General features: G+C 38.7%; 1 protein-coding gene across 1 annotated transcript in view; it reads left to right on the top strand.

Annotated features, from left to right (window-relative positions):
• CFAP43 (cilia and flagella associated protein 43) overlaps window positions 1–18947 on the top strand; it is a 111571-nt gene that overhangs the window by 40907 nt on the left and 51717 nt on the right. The window contains exons 9-17 of the mRNA XM_032423404.1: window positions 1060–1176; window positions 2827–2907; window positions 6097–6245; window positions 8620–8723; window positions 11745–11885; window positions 12689–12861; window positions 14140–14289; window positions 16364–16494; window positions 18448–18595. Coding sequence (XP_032279295.1) covers window positions 1060–1176; window positions 2827–2907; window positions 6097–6245; window positions 8620–8723; window positions 11745–11885; window positions 12689–12861; window positions 14140–14289; window positions 16364–16494; window positions 18448–18595 — 1194 coding nt within the window. The remainder of the gene's footprint in view (window positions 1–1059; window positions 1177–2826; window positions 2908–6096; window positions 6246–8619; window positions 8724–11744; window positions 11886–12688; window positions 12862–14139; window positions 14290–16363; window positions 16495–18447; window positions 18596–18947) is intronic.

Here is an 18947-nt window from a genome sequence, read left to right as displayed (position 1 = left end):
GAGAACACAAGCAGGGGGAGTGGGAGAGGGAGAAGCAGGCTTTCCACTGAGCAGGGAGCCCGATGCGGGGCTCGATCCCAGGACCCTGGGATCATGACCTGAGCCGAAGGCAGACGCTTAACGACTGAGCCACCCAGGCGCCCCTCACATTCTTATTCTACCATGTCATATCCTCTTACCCTGCTTTATTTTTTGATTCTCACAATCACTGCTGTTTAGATATCTTGTCCATTGTCTGAATCCCCCAGCAGGATGTAAGCTCCATGAGGGCAGGGAATTTTTGTCTGTTTTGTCCTCTGATGTAGACCCAGGATCCAGAGCAGTGCCTGGCACAGTATATCCACTCAATAGTTGTTGAAGGAATGAATGAAAGGTAAAATCAGTAAATATCTATCAAATTTAGATTCTATAGAGTTGTATTTTTTAGATGAACAAGAACAGAAATATTCATGTTTAACTCAAGTAAACTTGAAGAACTTGCTGTTAGTTGAAAGCAGACTTCTTATTGCTACTTAAGTGCCCACACCATATTACAGTTACTTGGCAGAGGGCCACAACTTATAGGACAGATTTTTTTGAAAGGTGAATTGGCAGCTGAGAATGATAAAGAAGTCATAAAGTAACAGCTTCAGCCACACCTCCACAATTTCCACAAAGGCTTATTTAAAAGTTTGTATCAGTGCCCACCATGGTCTAGTATGTGGTAAGACTTAGTTCACCTTCACAACTTTTCTGGTTTTCCACATTTTCCAAGTTTTTTTGTATAAATAGACATTATTTTTGAAGTCAGAAAAAATGTTTTATTGTATTTTATAACTTTTGGAGAAAAGAAGAAAGTCCCACTGATTATTTTAAATGACGAATGAATGAATGAATCAATAAACAAATTAAGCATCTAGATTTTAAGCTCCTCAAGGTCAGGGCCTTACTTAAGTTAATCTCTAATTTCCCACACAGTGCCTTGCTCACAGTGGACATTTAATAAATATTTGTTGAACTGTATACACAACAATTGTGTCATTTCTTTCTCTTTCTTTCTTTCTTTTGTATATTTAACAGGGATCTGTTTATATCTACACTCATCGTGAGAAGCCAACCTTTGATAAAGTCCTAGAGGCTTGTGATGGGAAATTTCAAGCAATTGACTTTATCCCACCCGGAAATGAATACTGCATGGTAAGGAATACTTTATTATCTCACAGTAGGATTTAAAGAAAAGATTTTGGAAGATCATGTGCAACCTTACACAAATAGGAGGGAGAGGGTATTCTTGAGGATGTGGAAGAAATGCCAACCACTTCCATCATCAGATCTACTCCCCAGTTAGAATGACATCATTGTATTGTGACTTCATAATATTAAGTGTCTGAAAACAGTCAAAGCAATTGAAATCTTAGGAGCCATCCTGTTTATACTCACCATCCAAGTTTTCCAAGCCAGATCTTTCAACACATTCATTGCTAAAGAGTTATCAAAACTTATTAAACAATTAGTGTTAACCCTCTTTCAGAGTGGTACAGACCCGCTGAGGATGAAAATGAAATACTGGCCATGCTCGAAACATGAATTCAATCTACTTAGGAAAAATAATCCACCTGCTACGTTCAAAAAAGAAACTTTTTTCCTGGTGTTTAACTGCTTACCTTTATTGGTCTCAAGAAACATTTCATTTTTTATATGATTCATCAATAAATCCACTAAGATTTTGGGAGTCCTAGCAAAATATGTACAAGAGCTATATGAGAAAAGTTTCAAAACTGATGAAAGAAATCAAGATCTAGATAAATAAATATTGCATGTACTTTGCCACAAAAAATATACAGATGGCAAATAAGTATATTAAAAGATATTCAATATTATTCACCATTAGAGAATTGCAAATGAAAACAATGAGATGACACCACACATGTATTAGAATGTCTAAAATCTAAAACACTGGCAATATCAAGTGCTAGCAAGGATATGAAGCAACAGAAACATTCATTGCCTATAAGAATCAAAATGGTACAGCCACTTTGGAAGTTTGGCAGTTTCTCACAAAACTAAACATACTCTTACCTTATGATTCAGCAGTTGAGCTTCTTGTTATTTACTTAAATTAATTGAAAACCTATGCCCACACAAAAACCTTCACATTAATGTTTATAGCACCTTTATTCATAATTGCCAAAACTTGGAAGTAACCAAGATGTCTTTCAATAGGTAAATGGATAAACAAACTGTGGCATATCAATACAATGGAATATTATTCAGCACTAAGAATAAATGAGCTATTAAGCTATGAAAAGACATAGAATAGCCTTAAATGCATAACATTAAACAAAAGAAGCCAATTTGAGAAAGATGTATGATTTTCCTCTATATGACATTCTGGAAAGTGTGCTCAGCTCAGGTCTTGATATCAGGGTCTTGAATTCAAGCCCCGTGCCTTTTTTTTTTTTTTAAAGCAAAGTCTGTTAGTTAAAAAAAAAACAAAACATAATTTCCTATTTCTAGCTTTATTCTTTAAGCAATAATCCTGTTGAATGTCCACGTAACTCAATTATGTTACATGGAAAAACATTTATTTCACTTTTCTAATCTTAGTTATTATATGTTACTTAAATTGTATTAAAGATAATAGTTAAGAAAAGATTATAGTTAATTTTTGTTCAAATCAGAAGTACTGATGTTTTGATTGTCATTATAATCCATATGAGTAAAATGAAATTTTATACGAAATCATCCGAATTATTGACATACTATAAAGGGATTTAGAACATGCTTCCATAACAGTCTTATTTTCCATTTAGAGTTTTCTTTTTCTTTTTCTTTTTTTTTTTATAGACACTCACACATTCAGGGGAAGTTTGTGTTTGGTATATAGAAGATGGTACTTGTGCCAGCAGGATTTATCTGAATACCCCAGTAAGTGTGCCTTATAAATGGATTAAAATATTGAATTCTAATCCAATCTATGTTTTCATAATTACATGTCAATAGTCTGTGGAAATACTTGTTGCAGATGCCTTATTGCATTTCTTACCCTATATATCTAGAATAATTCTTCTGTATAAAATATATTCTACAGCCCAGAGGGTGGAACATAAGGTACTAAATTGGTGTATAGGAAAGTTTTTCTGAGGTGGCAGTTATTTCCAAAGTCCTAGTGGTTTATATCTCACTCGTACTATAAGTTCCTTGTGGATCGGCAGGGTCTCTGCTCCACAGAGGCCCTCTCTCAGGAAGCCAGACTGAGGGAGGGTTCACCAACTAATAGCTCCTCAGTGCCATAGTATGGGAAGGGAGTGCCAGAGAGTCTAGCAATTAGTTGCTTTTACTCAGAAATGAATCACCCCCTTGGCCATAACTAGTTAAATGGCCCCATCTAACCTCAAGGTTAGAAATGAAAGAAAATTCCCACTCTAACCAACTTGAGCCAAAAATAAAAAAGTGGGGGTTATTGGCTTAATCAACTATAAAGTATAGGACTTGTCTGGCCTCAGATGTAGCTCAGTCCAGCAACTCAAATGATATTACCAAGGACCTTGTTTTTCTCTCTATGTCTATAGTTTCATCTTAGGCTTCTTTTAGTGGTACCCAAATGCCACAGGTGTCAACCTCAGAGGTGTCAGACCATCAGGAAGAAAGCCTCCTCAATGGGAGGAGGAAGAGAAAAGAAGTTTTTCCTTTCCACGAAGCTAGATGTCTTCTGATGTCTTAATAACATCTCTGAACTAATCACTATGCACAAGGGAATGAGAAATGCCAATTGGCTTAAGCTCAGCCTTGAAAATGAGAGTCAGATCTGTTTCATTGAACCCCCAAAAATGAGAGAGATGGTTTCTCAATGGATATTCAAGGAATTTTCCAGAAGGAAGGTGTTTGGCTATTGGGTGACAAACCACAATTGCTCACAACACTCGCCACAAAGTGATACCATTATTTCTGCCACGTTCATAGTACATTTTACATAAAATAATATTTTAAAACCATAAAAAGACCAATAAACAATGGCAATGCTATTTTCCCCTTATATTATCATCATTTGATATATTACACAGTTCTAGATGAGATATGGATCTTGGATTTTGGTAGTAGGTAGGGAAGTTACAATCCTTCCCCTTTATAAAATTAAAATCTCAATTATAAAACAAGAGGAAGCGTTATACCTCACATAAGAAAATTATAAGACACAAAAGATGCACAATTCAATGGGATATATAAAACTCACCCTGACAAGTAAACATAAAAATTCTTACCTAAAACACTGAAATATGAATAGACTGCACTCTGGTGACAAGAGCTCATATGTGTTCATTTCTATTAGAACTACTAGAGCTAGAAGAGATCTTAAAGCTCATCTGATCACATCTCTTTTCACAGACGAGAGACATACAAATGGTTAACAACCCACCCAAGCGTCTCTATAATCAGGACTTAATCTTGCTCTTCTTGGCTAAGGAGAGAGATAGGCACCATGAGAAGGTCTGCTTTCTGCACCAGAGATCTTCCCTTCACCTGAGCAGAGGGGAGAGATTCAGACAGTGTTCACTGTTAATTTGACAAACCATCATTGAGCTCCAAACCAGGCACAGTATACTCATGTGGATCAGCCTGAGTTGGGGATAACTGGTGGTTTTTCCTCACTGGAGAATACTGCTGCATTGTGGGGAATTGATAAATGCACTGACCCAGCAATGCTGAGGCCAGATCTCCCTGTCTATGCCTGGGACTGTGTTCCGCATGAACATTTTAGGCAATGGTCCTCAGAGAACCTGGCCCAGCACTATGATAGGAGGATATCTGGACACTAGAAGCTTCCCTTGATGGTACTTGCTAAGGTGCATAAGACCCCTCCAGATATTGCTGTCCATGTTTAGCCTAGCCTACTATTGCCCTAGAATGAAGGATAATTTCTTTCTTTCTTTCTTTTTTTTAAAGATTTTACTTATTTATTTGACAGAGAGAGAGACAGTGAGAGAGGGAACACAAGCAGGGGGTGTGGGAGAGGGAGAAGCAGGCTTCCTGTGGAGCAGGGAGCCCGATGTAGGGCTTGATCCCAGGACCCTGGGATCATGACCCAAGCCAAAGGCAGATGCTCAACGACTGAGCCACCCAGGTGCCCCTGGAGGATAATTTCAACAGATTATTTTGAGAACACACACACACACACACACACACACACACACTGAGACATCCCATAAAGACTTTCTTTTAAAAAAAAGAAAAAAAGAAAGACCCTCACCATTTTGTTTCCAGTTTCACACTGAGCTACCACTGAAGACTCAACCCTTAAAATTCACCTTAAAAAATAAAATAAAGACCTCCTCGGCTGAGCAACTGTGCATTCTAATGAGGCAGGACACCTGAGTTCTCAGCTTCATCATCAGCTATGGGATCCTGAGGCAAATTGCTATTCTTTTCTTCACCTCCATTTTCTATTCTACAAAATGATTATCTCTTAAGCTCTTTTCTATTTCTAATGTTCTGTGATTTTATTCAAAACAAACTACAAAGTATAATTATAGAGGAATGAAGCTGATTGCTTAAGTGTCATGAAAGCAAATTTATTCTCCTAGACATCATATTCCGTAAGTGATTGTGAGAGGAGCAGGAATTTGTGATGCATGTCTTTGGTTACAGAATACATGGGGTGTGATATGGTTATTTTCTTGTCTTCCCCCATCATACCAGCATCCCAGGATCTACCATTATCCAACAGATGAATGCTGATTTTTAAAAATCACTAACATTCGGTAAAGATGTCCAGAAGATGCTAGGAATGTATTTTAAGTTTGTTTTATTTTTTCATTATTATTGGTATAATCATGTCATCATTTAGGGATAAAAATGAAGCCATGGTTTAAAGCTCAAGAAATCTCTTTATATTTTTATGATTCTAACGTTAGGATAAAAGAATAACATGTAGCGACTCCTGTGACTTATGCTGTCGATTAGCTCAGGAATGCTGCGTGTCTAATTTGTAATACCACATTATACTTGCCACTCCTCGTTCGGATGGCTTTCCAAATAAACTGTAGATTCTTATGCATGGTAAAGCAGGCTTCGTGTTCTGGCACGGTGAAGTTAAGCATCTGGGGTTATTTTAAACAGGCAACAGTGCTGGCTTGCTCTCCTTCCTCCCTCTCTGTGGCTGTGGGCACCATGGGGGGCTTCATCCACTTCCTCGATGTCAGGGATGCGGAGGCCCCTCAGGCAATTCACAGGGCCTTCCCCTCGGAACGGTCTGTACAGCACCTCCTGTAAGTACTTCCTGCTTCTGGCAGCAACGTTGCCAAGGCCTGTCTGTTGAGAATTCCAGTAAAGCCATAATTTATTTTTTTTTAAAGATTTATTTATTCACTTGAGTGGGGGGAGGGGTAGAGGGCGAAGGAGAGAGAATCTTAAGCAGATTCTGTGCTGAGCACAGAGCCCGATGTGGGGCTCAATCGCACAACCCTGAGCCAAAACCAAGAGTGGGACGCTTAACCGTCGGTGCCACCCAGATGCCCCAAGCCATAATTCCTTTCAATTTTAAGTTTTACATGTTTTGTTTTGAAAATGAATACATTGCCTCAGTTCAGCGTTCCAAAAGGACAGAGGGGTGCATGGGGAAAAGTCTCCCACTCTTGTCCCCAAACACCCAGTTCTCCTCCCTGGAGACAGCCTGTTCCCAATTTCTCATGTATTCTTTCCAGAGATAGTCTATCCATAAATAAGCAAATTACACAAATAATTATTTTAATTACACAAATAATTATCAAGCACTTAAAATGTGCTATGTGCTTGGTTCTATTAACTTCATGAGATGGATGCTCTTGTCTCCTCAGGGAGATGAGACACAAAGTGTTTAAGTGACTTGCTTCATGTTACACAGGTAGGAAATGGCAAACGTCAGGAGCAGAACCCAGGCAGTTGGGCTCCAGAGTCACTGCCTTTGCTTTTTTTTTTTTTTTTCAAGTTTTTATTTAAATGTCTTTGCTTTTAGATAGCAAACCATATACAATGTTCTATGCCTCTTTTTTTTTTCACTTCATGGTATCTCTTGGACCATGATTTCTATCCACACATAAAGACCTTCCTTATTCTGTTTTATGGCTACATAGTACTCCATTATATAGATATACTATAGTTTTTTATTTTAATTCCAGTATTGTTAACATACAGTATTATATTAGTTTCAGGTGTACACTATAGTGATCAACAATTCTATTATACATTACTCAGTGCTCACCATGCTAAGTGTACTCTTTAATCCCCATCACCTGTTTCACCCTTCCCCCACACATCTCCCCTCTGGTCACCATCAGTTTGTTCTCTATAGTTAAGAGTCTGTTTTTTGGTTTGCCTCTCTCTCTCTCTCTTTTTCCTTTGCTCATTTGTTTTGTTTCTTAAATTCCACATATGAGTGAAATCATAGGATAATTGTCTTTCTCTGACTGACTTATTTTGTTTAACATTATACTATCTAGCTCCATCCATGTTGTTGCAAATGGCAAGATTTCATTCTTTTTATGACTGAGTAATATTCCATTGCATGGACATACACCACATCATCTTTATCCACTCATCTATTGATGGCACTTGGGCTGCTTCCATAATTTAGCTGTTATAGATAATGCTGCAGTAAACGTAGGGGTGCCTGTATCCCTTTAAATTAGTGTTTTTGTATTTTGGGGGTAAATACCCAATATCTCATCATTTTTAAAAGATTGTATTGATGGGCATTTAGATGACTTCACATCTTTTGAAGTAATACTTTTTTTTTTTTTTTTTTTGAAGTAATACTTTTTAGAAGACAGCACAAATACATTGGATTTAGACTCATCTGTTGCTATTATTCTTTCTTTTGTTAATTTGTCATAATAGTATTATCAGAACTGACATTTGTGCCCTGCTTTACAGTTTGAGGTGCTGTCATACACTGTAGCTTATTGAATGTGATCCTCACTACACTGGTCAGAAGGGTATTATGCTTGTCCCTGTTCCACAAATGAGAGAATTCAGGTTCAGAGAGGTGAAGAGAGAAGCCTTTCGAGGATTGCCCAGCTAGCGCCTAGAGGAGCCGGATTTCCACCCACCGCATTGTTTCCTGCAAGTGGCCCCCTCCCGCTCTGGCAGAAGACCCCTCACCTCCCTCTATCTACACGTTTGCCACCTCCTCTTTCTCAGATCCTCTTCTCTTATTTTAATTTGTATCTTCCCATTTTTCTAATTTGATGAAGGTGCAGAAACATTTCACTACATTCTTCCTCCCCCCATGAGGCATTAGTACTGCAGAGGGCTGCAATGTTGCACTGATCACTGGTGTGAGGACTGTTTATTTCCCCCAGAAATACCAAGAAGGCTCTGCTATCATACTTCATTCAGTTATGATGAGGATGCTACTGCATCTTCTTGACTGTGCACTTATAAGCTGCAATTTGGAAACAGCATTAACCTAGAATGTCATGATTGCATTTGTATGTCATCACTTGGCTTTTTTTATAAGATGGGATAATATTAAAAGTCAAAAACCATAAGAATGACTGGTTTTGAGTGTATCTCCATGCTGTCATTCAATAAATTTGTTTACCATCTTATTAGTGAAACAAGTAAAATTGGATCCTCAGATTTCTTGTTTTCTTTCTTTTCTAGTTATGACCAGCGAGGGATATATCTATTAGTTGGAACATCAGAAGGCTGTGTCTTTATTATCAATGCCAATCCATCAAGCTTGTTTCAGATCCTTGGATTCGTAGGTACTACATGGAATGCTTATTAATTTAAAATATTGGTCACTTCATTCCAAAGAATTTAAGATTGTGGAAATGGGGCTCTAGTGAAACAATTATTTGCAGTATATTTTCTAAAAAAGAGACATTTAAATAACTGGTGTAAGTTACATAGGAGAATTCCTACATCATATTTAAAGGGTTTTTGGTACATCTGCTTGGTACATAGTTGATGTTAAATAAACCTTCTGAAATAAATTAATGAATTAATTTAGGTATCTCTAATGTTAGACATTATATATAGTGTATATATGCATATTATATACATTATATAATAATATGTGTATATTATACACATATATATAATGCTAGATATTTCTAATGTTATTACAAAAGGAGTTTGGTTGGTTTATCCTTGAAATATATTTTAAAATATTTTATTTCTATTTAATAAAGATAGCTAAAGAAAGTTTTATTACATGCATCTTTAATATTTCCTCTTTAAACAAAATGATATCCAGCTTTTTCAGTAATGCCATCCGCATGCCCAAGTAAACTACAGACCTGGCAGGTGAAATAACACTTATATGATAAATAGTAAGAACTAATACTTTTCTTTCTGGCTTAAGGACCAAATATATATGTATATTTTCCCCAAAACATATTTTTAAATTTATTCATTGACTTTTTAAAATTAGTGAGTGACTACTACGTGTAAAATGCTGAACCTAGGCCAGTGGGGGTATGGCAAGGTCAAGGAGACAATTTAGTGGTGGAGGAATAAGCAGAGTGCTGTGTGGTCTCAGAGGAAGAAGCAATTAATTCTGCCAGGTATGAGGAAAGGAGTGGGGGTCAAGGGGGACACAGATAAGGAGGTGTAGAGGATTGGGGGAGAGTTCTCTGAGGGTGTAAGTCATGGAGGATGGGGCATATTAGTATTCCCGCTCAAGACAAAAGACTGAGCAAAGGCACTTGGAATGGTAGGAAGTCTGGTATAATAGGTAAACAGAAGAGTTTATTAGATGATGATCATGGCAATGAAGTCTGAAAGAAGACGAGTGTCTTGAATATCATTCCAAGGAGTCTGGACTTTTTTCTGTGGGTAATGAGACACCATCAGAAGTTTCCAAGATGATACAGGTATGATTTGACTTGGATTTTAGAGGATGACTCTGCCACAAGTGTGAAGGATAGAGCTGAAAGGCAAGAGAATGGAATAAAAAAGATGAGTTAGGGAATAATTATAGTAGCCCAGGCAAGAGTGATATAATTATAACAACAGCCAACATTTATTGAGGGATTCCTTGCCATGTGATAGTCAGTGTTCTAAGAACTTGGCATGTGTTAATTCATTTAACCCTTACAGACAACTTTTATGAGGTAGAGACTATTACTATCCCAATTTACAGATGAGGCAACTGAGGCACAGTTAAGTACTCATTCAGAGTCATATAGTGTGGTAACAGTGGAGCCAGGACTCGAACTCAGGAAGTCTATCCTCAGGCTTTTGCTCTTATCCACAGTGCAAACACTGTGCAGCAGTCATAGAAAGAGAAAGGAGGGGACAGCTCTGAGTGATGGAGTTGATAGGACTTGGTATTCCATTAAATGTGAAAGGGGAGGATCAGCAATGACTCCAAAATTTCTAGCCTGTGATTTCATCAAATGAAGTAAAAACTTAAGACAAAAGGTTGAGGGATAATGTGAGCTGACGAGCTCTGTAGAGTTGAAGCTAATAAGCTCTTTAGTGGGGGATATTTAGCTAATGTTTGGAAATGGAGATTTGTAGTTCAAGTCTCAATGGTAGAATTCTGATCTTGAAATTATGGAAGCTGATGAGATGGCTTAAGAAAACAGAGTAAAAGCAAATCCAATTGCTTAATGAGACCAAACAGGTAAGCTAAATATGTAAATGTGAACGCATGGAGCATGGTAGGACCTATGGCTTACCTCAGAGTAGATGTATATCCTGCCTAAATATTCCATTTTTTAATATATCTGGTCAGTCAGAGTGTGGGATGGGAAAAGCAACTTCCAGTTAAGTTATGGACCAAGGAAGATGGCGCAGTGAAGCAAACAGGACAGGCCAGAGTAATGAGAGCACTGGGAGTCACCCGCTCCAGAAAGACCTTGAGGGAGGAAGCTGGCTGAGGGTGTGGACTGGCACGAACTCGAGTGCAATGAGGGCTAGGCAGTCAGAAAGTGAAGTCAGTAAGTAGCAACTCCTGTTTTAAGGAGTTTGCAGCAGAGAAAAGAGAATTGGCATAGATGGCAACCATGGTGGGGAAGCAGGGTTGTAGCAAGGGCTCAATTTGAAGACCGGGGAGTCTTGAGAGCTGAATAGAAGAAATCATAAAAGACACAAGAAGATAAAATGAGGTCCTTGAGAGCACATGGTCTAATAGGAGATTAGTGGCATGAGTTCAATATCAGAAATGTGAAGGATTGCATTTTGTTCATACAAAAATGCCTTCTGGATAAGAGCATTGAGATCCACTTTGTATCAGATGTCTTTGGTCTTCTTTGTTATGTCAGAGGAAAGATCATCAGCTGAATATCTGAGGGGAGAGGCTGATAAAGTGGACACATATAGAACAGCTCCTGTGGAAAGGGGGAGTAGTGACTTTGGAAAGAACTGAAGATGTGCCCCAGGCATGGCACCTTCCAGAGGCCCGATTTCCAGAGGAGCAAACTCATCACGTCATGGGCATTTCCACCACCCCTGCAATACCTTGGCTATAGATGCATGGAGGTGCTGTTGAGGTGAAGATGGCATACTCCAGAGGCTTCCCTGACAGGGAAAGGAGCTGAGCCCCACTGAGCGGGCTTGAATCTGCCAACCCAGATATCTAATCACGACAGTTCCTCATCATTCATCAAAAATGTCCCCATCACTTATATCTAAAGATTACTTTAAATATGCAGTAAATAAATTGAAATCTAAAGATTTAGTGAAGGCAATTCTATAACATGGTATCTTACTTGGGAAGATAAAAGATTCTTTAAACTTATGAATGACCACTTATGATGATTTCCCTTTGCTTTCAGAGGTGGGCAAAGACATTTTACAAATATCCACAGTGTCTCTTTTGGAAACAGACATAGTAGAAGTGATGGTGCTTTCCCCACTTCCAGAAACAGGAAGAAGCAGATTGGAAATATTTACTCTGCCTAAAATACTACCACAAGGTAAAGAAAAATCAAGCAACCAATTCTGTGCTGGGCCCAGATGAGTAGCTGCTTAGCTTGCTTTCTTTTTTTTTCCCCCCTAGTGATTGCATTTTTTTTCCTCTTAGCCTGTGAAGAGGTAAAATGGCCATCTTTTGTGCATCTTACAAAGTAAAACTGATGTAGCTGCTAACCAATGTGATATGTGGACTTTCCTCTGGGCCTTGTCATTCATATGAACCTATCTTATTACAAGAGAAGAGAAACAGGGTCAACTGGCACTTTTGTCAGATTGATTTGTCATTTTGTGATATCTCTTGTTTTGTAGCTTCGAATATACATGGTTAACTTCAGACAGGTTACTGTGTAGTTACTTTCACTGATAGAATTGTAAAGAAAGCTTTTTGGATAAAGAGGTCTGATAAAATAGACACTCTTTGTTTTAGATAACAAATATATTTGGGTAGCTAGTTTGCAAATACATAATTATGGAGCATAAGAGAGCTGAAAAACCTCAAAGTACTCTTGTGTCTTAAGAATCTCTAGACCATCATGAGTATCTTTTAATATGCCTCTACTTAATTGATTAAATTAGCCAAGACCTTATAAAGGATATTTTATGCACTATCAGTCATTTAATACTCAAGTAGTTCTAATGAACTTCTAATGAAGTTGTTTTGAATCATTTTTATCCTCTCAATAGCCTCTGCATTATTAATTGAGCATTTAAATTTTTATTTAAATTTTCATAGTTATTCATTATGATTAAAAAATAAAATCAACATACAGTGAAAATGATCTCTCTTCTTCCCCAAATCTTATAGTTTCTGCGAGCTTTATTGATGAAAGAGGGAGGCTGAAAGATGCACTCATTCACAGGTTCCGGTATGAGATAGAACACAGCCTGTCTTCTGCCGTGCTGGACTTTCAAAGTCACCAAATATATGGCTTCTGTAACCAAGTGCCATATATCTGCAGCTACCTTCTTCCTGAACAAGTATGCCAAAACTTAAGCATGCTATTATTTATCTTAGAAGTCAAGATTGATACCTTGTATTAATTAGACACAATCCATGCTTTAACATTATAGTCCAGTTAACAATGGCTTTAGTATAGTAACATAATATTCTTGAATTAGATACATTATTAGCATTATTTGTTAATCTATCATACATACCTTTGAGCACTGTCATACTTGTGCTACATACATCCTGCTTGTCAGATAAACATGCAGATAACACAATTATTTTAGTGCCCTTAAAAACAACATAGCCATGGAACATCTATTCCACAGGTATCAGGTGTCAATGGTTTTCCATGGAACTTTGCACCTGAGCCACATGCAAAATTGCACAAAATAGATAAACTATGTTTCTGCCATCCTTGCATTACACTCATTTCAAGCATCTCTCATATAATACCACTCCTGCTACACACACTGGCCCAGATTATCTACCACCCTCCCTTCTAAACCTACCTCTTCCAGGGCAGCCAATGTCAGCAAGGTATGAGACATAGAAATTCCAAGAAAGAGAAATGTTTGTGGCAAGGAGAATTCAAGGAAAGCTTCACGGAGGATGTAACTGGCTTTTGAAGACTAGGTCAGACTTAGACATGGAGAAATATTGTGTACAATCTTGGCAGGTGGTGGGAGTTGCTGAGGTAGAGAGGGGACAGGTTGGTGGGAATGGAGTGGGGAAGGGCATTCCAGACAAAATTCACGGCATGTGTAGGGGCTTGGAGGTGGAAGTACATGAGGGAATACTGACTCATTCAACTGGACTTGAGCATGGGGGTATGTGAAAAGAATTAGTAAAAAATAAAGGCTGTCAGGGATGCCTGGGTGGCTCAGTCAGTTAAGCATCTGCCTTCGGCTCAGGTCATAATCGGAGGGGGGGGGAGTGGTCCTGGGATCAAGCCCCATGTCGGGCTCCCTGCTCAGTGGGGAGTCTACTTCTCCCTCTCAATACTCTGCCCCTCCCCCCTGCTCATGCATGTGTGTGCTGTCTTTCAAATAAATACAAAAAATCTTTTTTTAAAAATAAAGATTTTTGGTGCAGGCTGGGATCTTTAATGGTAGCTAATGTATAAAGACTTCTCTTGGTTGGTTAGAACAAACTTTAATTTGCAAACAGAGATGAAAATGTGGTGTATCGGTTTATTTACATCGACAGTGTTTGCAGATTTGAATCTGACCATATATGCACAAGTGCAAGCTCTAAGGTGCTGCTCCCCTGATCTTTTCTATAATGGGGTCATGTTCTTTGATTGGCAGGAACACAGTGGTATTTGCATTCTTAAGCCATACCAAAAAGTGCAAAGCAAACACTATGGACCCGGAATGCTCTCTCTGTCTCCACATGGGTTGTGGCTCATAACAATAGCTAAAGGTGGAATTCTGTGTATCCGAGATGTTCATACTTTGGTAAGCTACTCTTTTTTTTTTTTTTTTTTTTAATCTTGGGATGTATATCTTGATCTCATATAAGGAAAAAAAGCCCTAGGGAAGTAATTGGGCTTCTTTCTAGGTAAATTAATTCATAACTTATTTACCACTGGTGGTAGTATTGACTTAAACATTTTATAGGCGTTTTTATATACTGAGGTTTGAGTTTCCAAGGGAGGAAACACCAACCAGTAGACAGAGATCTGCCAGTAAAGAGCGTGGGACAGGGATACTGCAGGTGAGCTGCAGCCCAGCTCCATCACCACTTAGTTGCGTGTCTTGGAGACTCACTGAGCTTCACTGAGCTTCAGCTGCTCATCTGTAATGTTGGGGGAACCTTTCATGCTCTCAACCTGTGGGATTCTGATGAGAGCCAGGGAGAGGGTATATGCAAAACTGCTTTGGAAATAGTGAATTGCTGTGTAAACCTAGGGATTATTACTCCCGTCTCCCTGGCCTGGAGCGACTCTGAGCTGGTTGCTGCTTCCCCTTCTCCCCCACCCAGTTCTTCAAGTGATGCCGGAAGAGCATAAGGGAGAGGGTATGGCCCTTACTGAGTCCTCCCGCATCACTTGTGGACCTCAACATCACCAATACTGCTACCATTTCTGATTTCCATTGAGAAAGTGAAAATAGTTTCTTCTCCCCCAACTGTGGAGGATCCTTTTCTAGGTTTTGAGACCAAGTTGAACTGGTTATCAGTATACTTTAATGAGGCCAGTGATTCTTACCCAGGGTTCTACCCCACACACCTGAAGCCTTGCAACCACCTACATGACATACTCCTGCAGGTCCACAGATAAACTGGGCCCTGGTGTGTACATCTGGCTCTCCTTGTTCATCTGTGTAAGAAACCATATTTGGACTACAACTGAACAAAACTGATACTATTATTATACAGGAAAAATTTTGAATCCTTTAGAGATTATTTTGAAGTTGACAATTTGCAAAGTTTGCTACATTGTCTCTTATTCAAATGATTTATAATAGATGCCACTGCTGATGGTGGCATGACGTGGCAAGGCATCAAAGTTCTTCTGGGTGATTCTATGCAAAGCACCTCATATATGAGGTTATTCATGCAGCAGTCTTTGTAAAAGCAACCTAATGATCATCAATGGAGGACTGGATAAATAGATAACGCTATATGAACAAGACATAAAGAAAAAATGGAATATTATGCAGAATGAGAAAATATTTATGCCACAATATGGAAAGAACCTCAAGATCTACTTTTAAGAAGGAAAAGCAAGGTGCATAATATATTATGCTACAATTTATGTTTAAAATTATGTCTGCATAAAAATTTGTTCATATACATTTAAAAGCCTCTGACAGGTTGTTAAAAGTATTAATTACATTGACTGGCTTTGGGAGGTAGCCGGGGAATGGAGACAGGAAGGAGATTTCACTGCATACTCTTATAGTTTTTGAATCTTGAACCATTTGAATGTATTGCCTATTCAGAAAGTTAAATTAAAAAAAAATCATGGTTGAGAACCAGTGTGACACAGAAATCCCAGTTTTTAGTCAAGGAACTTAAACTGTTGCCCTGTGTAACAAATCAGGGATGTGTTTTGTTTGGGTTCTACTTGAAATGGTTTAGCATGCTTCATCTGGGACATGTTACCCTCCATTCTTCACAGTGCCTACTACCTTCTCTCAACCACTCATCACACATAGATGAAACCTACCTGACTCTTGAAGGCATCTGAATCTGCCATTTCTGCTTGCTCAAGGCCCGTCCCCTAACTCTGTAGCCTTTAGCAAGTTGCTTCTGTGTGTCTGGCTTTCCTATTACAGATTGGTGATAACAGTCCCTCTCCTTCCATTCTTCACAAATGAGAAAATAAACCAGTATTGGTGAGTGTGTTTTGAACTAGGGATTTTCACTACTATGTATTACTAAAACGCTACTTCCATGCCAAATAAAATGCTGTTAACAAATACAAAATGATTTATCAACAAGCAAAAGTGCATGTGACCCTCTTAAAAAAACCATGTGGTAGAATTGCATTTGTAATTTCTGCGCTTTGTTCCTAAAACTGTTGAGGAAACGTTTGTTCGAAGTCGGAGTCATTCTCACCAGGGGCGTGGGATTCAATCAGTGAGAATTTCAATGGATGGACAAAACATTCTGGTGAATGGGAGAGATGATGGCACCCTTGTTTACCTAAGATGGAGGTATGTACAGTGTACAGTAAGCAACTTCATGTGGTATAGTATTTTTAAAATAAAGATTTTGTTACTATTTACACATAGCAAGGCCACCGTAACAGGAGACAACTGCCATTGAAAAAATTATTATACTCACAGATCCCAAGAGAAGGAGGTTTGCCAAGCTCTGTGCCAGGGCCACATGGGAAAGCACCTAGGTGGGGAAGGAGGCAGAGGGAACACAGGAAACGTGGGCAAAAGCCTTGTTTTGGTTTCCATGGGAAGGAGCAGGCAGGTTTAACATTGGCTAGTTTGGATCATTTCAGCAGGTTCTGGGGCATAGATGCCGGCCTTGGTTGTCTGGCACTTGGCCCAGGGGTGATTAAAGCAGGGAAATAGTAGCCCTGAGTTGGAGGTGTGGGCTCTGGATTGATTGGTTTGCATTTAAGAGGTGGCTCCAGGGTGAGTGGTTTCCTATCTGTAGCAATTGACGGGTCTTGGAAGGGGCAGTCCCTCCAGCGTCAGCAAGACCCCAGATGTCAAAGCACCAAAATACAAAAAATAACAAGACATAGTTAGTACATATGAAATGATCAGTCCTCCCTTTCATAACACCTGTTGGAGGAGTACAAGGAATGAGGACAATCCTGAAGAGTAGATAATTTTTTAAACTCCTATTCATCCCTTAAAAACCTGACATAGATTTGTATGCATGTGCACAAACATGTAGATATACTTCCCTAGTTAGACTTTGCTTAGACAATATTAAATTATTTAGACTTTGCTTAGATTAAATTAAAGTTCTAAATAAAATACTACTCAAGCATGTAAATGATGACCAAAGCATAGAGAGCCTGAAGGTGATAGCCTCGACTTTATATGTTGCCTTGTTTGGCCTGTCAATGGATATCATTAGTTAGTGTGCAATTTATTTCTGCAAAAAAATATCTTGTGGCACTTTCTGTGATTAAAACAGTAACAAAACATGGACTTTCCCAGTGACACTGTGAAAATGTTAAATATTTGTAAATATTAAATAAATGTAAATGGAGGTTTTATGTCATAACAGTTCTGGTAGTCATTTATATTAGAGACTCATTTGAACACTGCATCATCATGCCCATTTTATGCAGGGAATCTAAGTAAAATACTAACTTGTATCTCATATATAAGTCCTGAGACATCCTGTACAGTAAATGAACAAACAGCATCTCCGGCAACAGTGAACGAGTGGTGGAGCCCTCTGTGTAGAAGTAAGGACATTTCCATCCATGGGTAGTTAATCACGTGGACTTCTGACTCAAAACAAAGTTGAGTTTAAAACCATGGTCCAGGACTTACTAATTTGTGACCTTAGGCACATAACAATACCCTCTCTAAATCATCTATAACAGTGTTACTCAAGGTGGGCTCTGCAGCAACCATAAGCTTGTTAGAAATGCTTATTTTTGGTCCTTACCCAAAGTTTCTGAATCAGAATCTCTGTGGGTGGGGCCCAGGAATCTGTTTTTAACAAACCCTCATCCATGCAATGCTGATGTGCCTAAAGTTTGAGATGCCCTGGTATATTGCATGGAAGTAATGCTTCCCTCAATGGTGGGTGGGGGTGATGAGGACCAAACATGACAGTGTGATTATGTATGTGAAGCAGTGCAATGCCTAGTACATTCTAAGGCTCCACTGGAACAGTGGCTCTTCTTTGCAGTGGCCAAGGTTGGTCAGAGGACGTGTCGGGTAAGGGTCCAGGGACAGTGTGAGAAGAGGTCACCTCGGAGAGGTCAAGAGGACTGTCATGTCCAGGAGCCTATGAAAGGGCTCACTCTAAGAAGTAGAGTACTAATAACTACAGGGCACTGTGGAGAATTAACCCCATATTTCTTTGTGTAGAAATGGTTAGGTATCTGGAAATAATGCTGTTAAAATGTGACATTTTTAAATTGTGATTTTGTAGTCCGTTTCTTTTCCTTTTTATTAATATAGGCGGCTTGGAGGAAACCTAGCCAGTGAAATTATCCATTATTGCCAGAAACTTTTAATTTCTCTGAGCAACACCATGGATGAGGAGAATGATTATTTAAGTATACAACAAGGAGAGTCCTTGAATTTGGAATCAAAATCTGAACACACAGTTGAGTTCCAATATATCGTTTGTCCTTCCTTCCTTCCTTCCCCTCTTCCCCCACCCACTCTCTCTTCTTTTCTAAATCAGATAACCATTTTCAGTAGGAAGGAGGAATGGATGGTGTAGAAAGGCAATGGGATTTTTTTTAAGTGTAAAGACCCCAAAAGGAGGAAAAGATTGAGATTCTAAGTACAAATTTACTTTGGGCTGGGCTTGATAGGCAGGAGCATGTGGTCCACAATGACAGGAAGGAGGCAAAGAGTGATTTGGTGAATGTGTGACCTGTCTGATCATTTTTGCTTTCCCAGTGAAAAGTGTGGCTGATATAAGGACAGACTGGTAGGAATTAAATTAATAA

Source organism: Phoca vitulina, unplaced genomic scaffold (assembly GCF_004348235.1).
Source record: "Phoca vitulina isolate PV1807 unplaced genomic scaffold, GSC_HSeal_1.0 scaffold28, whole genome shotgun sequence".
In the NCBI taxonomy this organism is placed as follows: Eukaryota; Metazoa; Chordata; class Mammalia; order Carnivora; family Phocidae; genus Phoca; species Phoca vitulina.
The sequence above is the reverse complement of the archived record's forward strand: the minus strand, read 5'-3'. Positions and strand labels throughout refer to the sequence as shown.